At 35.4% G+C, this 10,013-nt stretch overlaps 2 protein-coding genes across 2 annotated transcripts; both read left to right on the top strand.

The window, feature by feature from the left end:
- Positions 1-731: 731 nt before the first annotated feature.
- LOC137746299 (protein trichome birefringence-like 34) lies at positions 732-4,132 on the top strand. Its single transcript, XM_068486376.1, has 5 exons — positions 732-1,144; positions 1,482-1,659; positions 2,443-2,639; positions 2,920-3,078; positions 3,688-4,132. The coding sequence occupies exons 1-5, from the start codon at positions 735-737 to the stop codon at positions 4,034-4,036; spliced, it is 1,293 nt and encodes a 430-aa protein (XP_068342477.1). The 5' UTR covers positions 732-734; the 3' UTR covers positions 4,037-4,132.
- A 1,376-nt stretch (positions 4,133-5,508) lies between these two features.
- LOC137745855 (protein trichome birefringence-like 35) lies at positions 5,509-8,861 on the top strand. The gene is made up of 6 exons (XM_068485885.1): positions 5,509-5,891; positions 6,059-6,338; positions 6,639-6,810; positions 7,089-7,285; positions 7,389-7,538; positions 8,260-8,861. The coding sequence occupies exons 1-6, from the start codon at positions 5,681-5,683 to the stop codon at positions 8,588-8,590; spliced, it is 1,341 nt and encodes a 446-aa protein (XP_068341986.1). The 5' UTR covers positions 5,509-5,680; the 3' UTR covers positions 8,591-8,861.
- The last annotated feature ends 1,152 nt before the right edge of the window (positions 8,862-10,013 follow it).

Raw genomic sequence — 10,013 nt, 5'->3', positions numbered from 1 at the left:
TTATATGAACAGTTATGCAAATCTAATAAGTCTGGTCCAATGATCTATATGTTCACCAAATATTTGTCAGAACATTAGTCTAATTTAATTGAAATAATCCAGTCCAAGCCGAGTCATCAAACGGAATTAGTTGCCGTCTAAATAATCTAAATATAATTGTCGAGAAAGCAATTAACAAACTGCTAATTAACTTCATAAAACATTGCTGAAGTTTTATGTTCAGTTAATCATCCACTAACGACCATTATTTGACTCCCAAGATATGTTAAGGTGGAACGTCCATGTTCAACCCTAATTCATGGTTGTACTTGTAATACTATTAAGACTAAGCTAAAAAAAAAGAGCATTATAGTCCAGTTTCGTTTACATACATCAACATCTCACCAGAAAATTGTAAGAATATATAAATATATCTTGTTATATTTGCTTAGCCTTGACACATTGCTGCAAATACAATCCAAGCAATATTATCAAATTGGTCCATTGCTGAAAATAGAAGATTACTATTTGGGTCAATTGTCATACCAGACCAGGACAACCCAACTCAAAATGTATTGCTTTCAGCAAACCACCAGGAAAGTGCAATTTTCACAAACTCCTAATGCTGAACAAGAAAAAAAAAATTAATTAATAAAAATTGTTTCTCACCCACCACTCTCATCACGAAGCTTGAAAAGGGAGAAACCAGAGACTCCTCCCACATGCACCAAATAGCTAGCTAGAATATTTTTGCAATGAATCAAATGGCCAAAAAGCAGAAAATTGTGCTTGTTCCCACAAAAACATGGAATATCCGAAGCAGCTTGCATTCCCTCATTGCAATCCTTGTGACTACTGTACTAGTTGCAGCTGTTTATCTAACCCTAGATGGTGGACTGCAACTGTTGTATCAAGATTATTGTCATATAACAACCACACTGGAAACTTCGGCAGCAGCCGCAGCTGGGGAAAACCCTAAATTGCCAAGCAGCAGCAGATGCAATTTGTTTTCAGGGAAATGGGTTTTCGACAACCAGTCTTATCCTCTGTACAAGGAGAAACAGTGCACTTATATGTCAGACCAATTGGCTTGTGAGAAGTTTGGGAGAAAAGACTTGAACTATCAGAACTGGAGGTGGCAGCCTCACCAATGCGACCTCCCTAGGTCTCTCTCTCTCTCTCTCTCTCTCTCTCTCTCTCTCTCTCTCTCTCTCTCCCTCTTCTTTTTATTCTGATAAGAACTTCGCTGCACCTGGGATGCCCCAGAGACAACATTCTTATAACCCAATAAAACACATGATAATGCATGATTAACTTACAATAGGGATTCCAAGTGCAGGGAAGTTTCGATCTCCCTAAATTTTTCTTTAATTTAAAATATGGATTTTTACGTGTGTATAATTTTTTCGTTTTCTTGGGCAGCTGGATAATGAGATTGTAATTTTAAATGGCTGTTTTTTGAGTTTTGTGGGATTGTGTTCATGTAAAATTACATAAGTTAGGTTCAACGCGACAGCGTTGCTTGAGAGGCTGAGGAATAAGAGGCTTGTGTTTGTTGGGGACTCGTTGAATAGAGGTCAATGGGTTTCTATGGTATGCCTGGTTGACTCAGCCATCAGTCCAAAGCTCAAATCGGTGCAGACAAAATTCAATGGCTCCTTGCACATCTTCAAGGCCACTGTGAGTTTTCTTTTCTCTTCTCTTCTCTAATTATAACCCATTTATTTGGGCTTGGCTTGGTGTTTCTTTATTTGGGCTTTGTTTGGTATTTCCTTTAGCTTGGCTTATGTGTAATTGGCAAACTTAAGCTCAATCAATAGAAGTTAACGTCAGTCGCCCACATACGTGCGTTGACTATTTGTATTATTGATCATGTGTAGCGTCCGATCAACAACCAAAAACTCCCACACGGAAAACCTTTGTATGATACATTACACTAACAATAGTAGCTACAACTAAACATTGACGATTTCTAATCATTGACATGCATAACTTAGATCCAATAAACTGTCAGAAATTGTCCACGCAAAATTCTTGACATGATATATGTTACATTGATAATAGTAGCTAATGTTAGTCGCCTATGCATATGTGTTGATCACTTATGATCATTGATCATGTATAGCTTGTATACCATCAATGGTAAAAAATCAACCACACGAAAACCTTGAAATAATATGTTATTGAACTGTTAATCAAGATCAACCTATTTAAACACGATTATCTGAAAACACAACATACTAGTTCAGAAGAATACACACTACTTAGCCAAAACCCAAATAAGATAACATTTCCATTGCATGTATTTCACCAACTTAGAATAGATTAACAAAGAAGCAGAACCTTCTGCTGTCAGAATCCTTAGCTTGTCATGTTTTCTTTGTTTCATAGCTGTCAGAATCCAATATTATAATTCTGATCAAACTAACTAATCTTTATTTTAATCAATGTGATTAAATTAAGGAATACAATGCCACAGTTGAGTTCTACTGGGCCCCATTGCTGGTGGAGTCAAACTCCGATGACCCAGTGAACCACCGATTGCCAGATCGGATTGTAAGAGTGCAGGCAATTGAAAAACATGCAAGGCACTGGACGGACGCCGACTTTCTTGTTTTCAATTCATATCTTTGGTGGAGAAGGGACCAAATGAATGTCTTGTAAGTAAAGTTTCTAAATACCAAAATCTTTTGGTGCTTCAAAGTATTTTATATTTCAACATTTTAATCATTAGATATCGATTATTTTATTTTTAACTCTCAAAATGTGAAATACCCAGAGTTACTGAAAAATTCTTGAGTAATATTAATACAATATTAGGTAGAAGTTAATTTTTTTGGATACAAATATTAGGTAGACGTTAGATAGAACGACTTATTTGACTTTGCAATTATATTTTAATTTAATTATTGTGAGTTTTGTTTTTGGTAATGATTGAAGGTGGGGATCTTTTGAGAGCTCAGACGCGATATACAAAGATGTTGAGATGTTTAGGGTTTATGAGATGGCTCTACAGACGTGGTCGGATTGGTTGGAGATCCATGTCAATCGAACCAAGACCAAATTGTTTTTTGTTGGCATGTCACCCACTCACCAAAGGTATCAATAAGGTTTTTCCATTGAATATTATTATCAGTTTCACGTTTTTGGACCATATTGATTTTGAAAATATTTATAATACACAGCATCAACGTCATTGCATTTGAGATTAATGGTCTAAAAATGAGACTCATTTAGCCTTTTTTCCCTATTTGTTTCTTAAGGTAATACATACAAATAAAACATGAAACAACTTGTAAAGAAAAAAACATATATAGAATTTTGTAGTTTTTACAAAGCTTTAATGAAAAATATAGAAAAATATATAACACATTTTAGTGTAAAATGTGTCTCTTTAGTTAAAAAATTTATATCCTATTTTCCAAATTTTAATTAAAAAAATAGAACTATACGAGACTAAGCAAACAATAAGCTTTACATAAGCTACGGTTTAGTGTTTCTTTAGTGCCCCTCTAGATCTACTTTTTTATTATTGAAACATTGTATTCAGTTCTATTTGTGCATATTCTCTATTTGTATGCCTAAATAAATTTATGATTACGTCATATTTGTTAGTCTAATGGTACTTCTCTTTCCACTTAATGTCAAAAGACATCCCAAATTAGAACCTTTACTCCTAACCCTAACAAAAAATAAATATATATGCAGTGCTGAAGAATGGGGTAGGGAAAGTGGTGAGAATTGCTACAATGAAACAAAGCCAATCACTGAGGAGGGATATTGGGGAAATGGATCAGATCCCAAAATGCTGCGTTTAGTTGAGAATGCCCTTGATGGACTGAAAGTAAGAGGTTTGGATGTTCAAATGCTCAACATAACACAACTCTCAGAATACAGGAAAGAAGGGCATCCATCAATTTACAGGAAGCAATGGGAGCCTCTGACTGAAGAACAAACATCAAACCCTAGCACTTTTGCAGATTGCATACACTGGTGCCTCCCTGGACTGCCTGACGTGTGGAATGAGATTCTCTATGCTTACATTTTCCAACAATGATAAGTTCTGTTTGGAAATAATAAGGTTCCAAACAGATCAAAACTTGTACCTTTTTTTTAAAATGAATTAGTAAAAACCACGAATTGTGAATTAGGATTGAATGCAATAGTTAATGTGTTGAACACATCAAACCCATTGCCGCCATAAAGAATGTATAGGACGAGTTTTTATTGGGTGTCATAAAGTACTTTTTTTTTTTTTTTTTTAGCTATATATTTCATCACGTGACAAGACTGTACAACAGAACCTCCTCGTAAATCGTTTAGGTTAATTTCATTGACGTGGGTTTTAAAGGAGACAATGATGTGGGTTTAAATTGCATGACAATGAACAATGTTGGTGTACTTAGCAAAGGAAGATAAGGGCATTTATGGGTTTCTCAACAATGATTTCAATGTCCAAAGCCTAACAAAGCCAAAGGGTTTCACTCAACTTAGCCCCTTATTTTGTCATGTACCTTGCTTACTGAATGTACATTATAATTTCCCAAAAGAAAAAATGGTAAAAGTATGAATTGAGAAATTTGGCTTCGAAGACTTCTCGGTACATTTCGCTCTTTGTATCTTATAAATCATCCAATATGAAATTGAGAGAATATCTACCCCCCGGGTTGCAGGCTAAAATCCATAGGGAATAAAGGACCTATTATTTTAAGGGTTATTTGATAATTATTTCATTTTTTATTTTTTATTTTTTATTTTTTGAACTGAAATCTTATTTGGTAATTACTTTCAATTTTCAAAAAAAATGAAAACTAAAAATTAATTTCTTGAGTTTTCAATTGTTGGTTTTCAGTTTTCAGTTCTCATTTTTTGAAAAATCAAAAATTGAAAACGAAATAGTTATTAAACGGCCTCTGAAATATGTATAGTTTCCTGACTAGGAAACCAAAAAAAATAATTTGAGCAATGGTCTCTTAACTTTAACTCAATTGAAATTTTGATTCCTAAACTAAAAATGCATGAATATGTGTCTGGAACCTGTAATCATGTGGACCAATTATCCTTTTAGTTAGCTCCATTAGAATTTCCGTCCATTTTTTGCCCCCTTTAAAAATGCTTATAACCTTCTAATCCTTTTCGCAGGCTAATACTCACAGAATTTTATTGTAGGAAATTCCAATTGCGTCAAAATTCAAGAGCATTGGTCTAATTTTCTCTCTCAAAAGACAAACCACAATCATATAGAAGCTGATTAAAGTATTCATTTCAAAAAAAAAAAAAAAAAAAAAAAGCTGATTAAAGTATTCATTAAAAAAAAGATTCTGGTTTAAGTGACATCATGTACTGTGAAATTCCAATAAATCTATAAAGTAAAGAGCAGACTTGTTCAACTTTAAAAATCCTAATTCCACAGACGACAAATCCAGCGGATAATTTTACCAAAACAGTCCAACTAATAAATTATTAGCTCCTTATTAATAATAAAACAATTAATTTTCTATTTACCCGCACGATTATTCATTAGTTTTCTTCTTCGTCTTCTCACTCTTCGGCAACGACTCCATCATTTCATACAGTCTCTGTCCCTTTTCATGCGATAATGATTGAACAAATTCGAATCCCCTTTTGATTTTTCTTTCCCTTTCAATTCTTCGGTCAATTAATTTCCCGAACCAAGCAAAAAGTCTTAATCTTTTTCACGATGCAGCAGTCGCAGAGGTGGAAGTGGAACAAGAAGAAAACCCATGTTCCTGCGCTGGTGTTCTTCTTCTTTCTGTTCATAGTTTTCTCGAATCTCCACAGCCAACGCAGAATTCTGCAAATTCAAGAGAGCCCTGATCGCGTTTATCACCGTCAAGATTCAGTCACTTTTGTAAAGCCAAATCTTTTCACCCAGCAAAACCATGCTCCAGGTAAGGCAGTGTTTAGTTCTGCCAAAAAAAGCTTTCTGGGTTTGTTTTTTCTGCATTTCTTGAGTCTTTATCTGAATTCTTGATCGATTTCTTTACTGGGTTTTTAAATTTAGCGGTTCTTTTTTGATTTGGTGAAGTGGGTTTAAGTTGGTTTTGTGAAATTTCAGAGGTTTTGGATAGATTCAGTACATGCAACTCCACCAGAGAGTACAGTGGTCAGAAAATTCTGTGGACTGACCGGACGCCGGAGTACGGTCACCGGAGAGAGAGTTTGGAGAGGTGTGATGTGTTTTCCGGCAAATGGGTGTTTGATAATGCATCGTATCCGCTGTACAAGGAGTTGGAGTGCCCTTACATGTCGGACCAGTTGTCCTGTCACAAGCATGGGAGGCCTGATTTGGGGTACCAATACTGGAGATGGCAACCCCACAATTGCAACTTGAAGAGGTAAAGAGGTGTTTTGTTGTTTGGGATTGGAAATTATAATCCCACATTGTCTGTTCAATTGTTTATACAGTAGAATTGGAAAAAGCACTTAATTCCGATTCGGTTTAAAGTAACTTCCAGTTCAGTATACTTGAATCCATGAACTGGAATTTGTTTTGCTCTTAATAAACTCATTGGAAAAATTGTAGACTTTGACTTGTAAAACAAGTATGGTATTTTTGGTTGTTTGAGGATGGAAAGGTTGAGCTTCCTTTTAATTTAATGTATGGTTTTATTGAAATTGTTTCCTTTTCTGTATAGATGGAATGTGACTGAAATGTGGGAGAAGTTGAGAGGCAAAAGGCTAATGTTTGTAGGGGATTCATTAAACCGAGGGCAATGGATATCAATGGTCTGTTTGTTACAATCTGTGATTCCTTCAGATAAGAGATCAATGTCACCGAACGCTGAACTTACTATTTTCAAAGCAGAGGTAAACAGAGTTTTCAATCTGGGAGTAAACTATTTGAGGTTGGTACAACAATGTACAATGCATTAGGCTGTTCTCTTATGACTAAGAGAAAATTTTGGAGTTTAGATCAAGGAATATCCTTAGGAAATAATTGAAAGTCGGAAATAATTGTCATCATGAAACATTCAATTTTAGTTTTGACTTAAATTTTCAGTAGAATCAGTGGCAAGAGTGGAAGAAATTTGGGTGCGGTTCCCTGCAGTAGGTGAGTGCATAAATTGAATTTGTGTCATTTTCAGGAATATAATGCTACTGTGGAATTTCTCTGGGCTCCGCTTCTTGTAGAATCTAATTCTGATGATCCAGTGAATCACCGAACATCCGATCGGATAATCCGACCAGATTCAGTTCTTAAGCATGCATCAATATGGGAGAATGCTGATATATTGATATTCAATTCCTACCTGTGGTGGCGACAAGGCCCAGTTAAGCTGATGTGAGTATAATCGCAATACCATCCAGGTTTCAGTTTAGAAAGAACTGAGTTCTATAGAAATTTGAATTGGTATCTAAATTGATCTGACTTTGAATTCATACAGATGGAGCGAGGAAGCAAACGGTGTTTGTGAAGAAGTAGACGGCCTTGGAGCCATGGAGTTGGCCATGGGGGCTTGGGCAGACTGGGCTTCTAAGGTCAATCCCCTCAAGAAGCAGGTCTTCTTCATCACAATGTCTCCTACACATCTCTGGTTAGCATCTTGCCCTTCTACATATTCTTTTATTTACCACATTGGCTGTTATTTCTATAAAAATTTCAATTTTTGTAATAAATATAGGCTTCTTGGTACTTGAATGAGATAGTCAACTAGGCATTTCGAGGCACTTCTGGACTTCTTGCTATATGCAATATTATGCAAAAATCTAATTCTCTAAAGATTTAGAGGTTCTTCACGAGTTAGACCTGTCAAAGATACTTGACCACAAAAGATCGTTTCCTTCTTTGTTTAATTAAAACAACGTCACTTCCACCCAGCCTTATGTGTTGAACTTGAACTGGAAAATAACAAGGAGAAAGCCAAAGAACCTCATTAATTAAAACAACAATGTCACTCCAAGCGCTCCAATAATTCAAACCTCATCAACTGAGTTTAATTGAATAAATTCAATTCATGTATGAATAACTCCTAGTTACTTAAGTCCAAACTCATTTTACAAAGAAAGTCACCCTTTGAACCAAACACTCGAATAATTGCAGATTTGAATAACGACTGTGCTTACTTTTTCTAACAAGTTTTCTCAATGCAAGTAGATGCCTTCTAATTTTTTTTTCTCGTGACTATTTTTGGTTTTGATCTCTATATACGCCACCTATATATCAACACTTCTTTCTAAACGAGGACAATTTCATCATTTTTGGAAATTTCTTATATGACCTGCATGTATCTAATACATAATTTCCTGAATTTTTAGGAGTCGAGAATGGAAACAAGAAAGTGAAGGTAATTGTTACAGTGAGAAATCCCCCATCGACTTGGAGGGCTACTGGGGAAGTGGTTCTGACCTGCCTACCATGAGCATGGTGGAGACGGTCCTCAGCAAGTTGAGTTCCAAGGTTTCTGTTATCAACATTACCCAATTATCGGAGTACCGGAAAGATGGTCACCCTTCCATTTACCGCAAATTCTGGGAGCCACTGAAGCCTGAACAATTGTCTAACCCCACGAGTTACTCGGATTGCATACACTGGTGCTTGCCTGGTGTACCTGACGTATGGAACGAGTTGCTATTCCAATTCTTGTAAACGAACGTATAATTTTTTCGAGGCAATCTTAGTGGTTTCATACAACAGATTGCCTTGTCTTCTCAGCTCATGAGCATTGCGAACCGGACCGGCAACCATCAATGATGTTGTTATGCAATTCGATTCTTTGAAAATATAGTGCTTGTGTTCACCTTGTATCTCCTTTGTTCTTGCAATTTTAGATCCATGCTTGCTGGGAATTATGATGTTAATTTTTGTTACTTTTGTCATCATACATGAATCTGGGTTGGGATTTGGCCCAATCCAAATAAGTTTAAGACCTAATGGTAAGTCCACATTGACACATGCTCATGACCCGTAAACTGAAAGGAAATGATTTTTGCACTCGTTCTTCGACGCATTTCTTTTTTCTCTATAGTACTTGTATTAAATAAATCGAACGAGATAATTAGGCGACAAATAAAAGGAGAGGATCAATGCAAAATGAGAAAATAAGAGCGTGAAATTGGTACGCTGATAAATGGGAGAAATTTTTATTGTGACGGGAACACTGGTGGTATACGATCTATTTTTACGTAAGTGATGGGAAATTTTATTTTTTAAGTTAATAATTTTTTAACACACAAATCTCATCATTTGTATAATGACACGTAATGTACCATCTCGTATGCCGATCCTATTGAAAAAAATTTCTGATAAAGGGGGCATTCATAGTATTTGATCAGCACTGACTCTGAGCAACTTGGGTTGAACGCTGATGGAACGGTTTCCAAAGTAAACTGGAGAGAGTCAGATGTGTGCTGTAGCTGCTGTAAGGGAGATAGCTACAAGGCCTTTTATGGCTTTATGAAGGGTTTGCAAACTCAATTCATTAATTGTTCATTTTGAATAATGAAAAAAATTCATAATTTAATCTTTATACATAATCACTAGTAAACTATACGTATAGGTAGATCTTGATGTTTTTGTGCCTACAATAATTTAATGGCGTTTCATCTATACTTTGTGATGGGGACGAATCAAATTGAGGACAAGTTGGATTGAAAAAAAGTCAGAATCCAAATTTTTATTGAAATTGTTTACTATGCTATTTAGATTTGAAGTATGAATGACATTGATTATATACAAGTTGTTTATTAATCCATCGTGAATTAAAATTGAAACAATTTTCATAATTTACCATCATCATTACCCATTGAGTGATACTTTTGATAAATTACTATGAATTCAGAACTTTTTACTATGCACCGCAACATGATATGAACCCGATTTGGACCGTTGAATTCTTTAGACTCCTTAACCCAACAAAAAAAAGAACCAATTGTGACTCTATTTCTGCATGACATACACCGGAGCATTGTAAAACTTTTGTGAATTTAAGGTACGGTATCTTTACTATGAAGTTAGTACACAGCTCATCAGTGTCTATATATACTAGGGAATCATATACATATACCTGTAA

This window comes from Pyrus communis, chromosome 9, assembly GCF_963583255.1.
Source record: "Pyrus communis chromosome 9, drPyrComm1.1, whole genome shotgun sequence".
Taxonomy (NCBI): Eukaryota; Viridiplantae; Streptophyta; class Magnoliopsida; order Rosales; family Rosaceae; genus Pyrus; species Pyrus communis.
The sequence above is the reverse complement of the archived record's forward strand: the minus strand, read 5'-3'. Positions and strand labels throughout refer to the sequence as shown.

Coding starts and splice junctions, on each gene's coding strand:
- LOC137746299 (XM_068486376.1), top strand. CDS start 735: ATGAATCAAATGGCCAAAAAGCAGAAAATTGTGCTTGTTCCCACAAAA. Junction 1,145..1,481: donor CACCAATGCGACCTCCCTAG/GTCTCTCTCTCT, acceptor TACATAAGTTAG/GTTCAACGCGACAGCGTTGC. Junction 3,079..3,687: donor ATGTCACCCACTCACCAAAG/GTATCAATAAGG, acceptor ATATATATGCAG/TGCTGAAGAATGGGGTAGGG.
- LOC137745855 (XM_068485885.1), top strand. CDS start 5,681: ATGCAGCAGTCGCAGAGGTGGAAGTGGAACAAGAAGAAAACCCATGTT. Junction 6,339..6,638: donor CACAATTGCAACTTGAAGAG/GTAAAGAGGTGT, acceptor TTTTCTGTATAG/ATGGAATGTGACTGAAATGT. Junction 7,539..8,259: donor ATGTCTCCTACACATCTCTG/GTTAGCATCTTG, acceptor CTGAATTTTTAG/GAGTCGAGAATGGAAACAAG.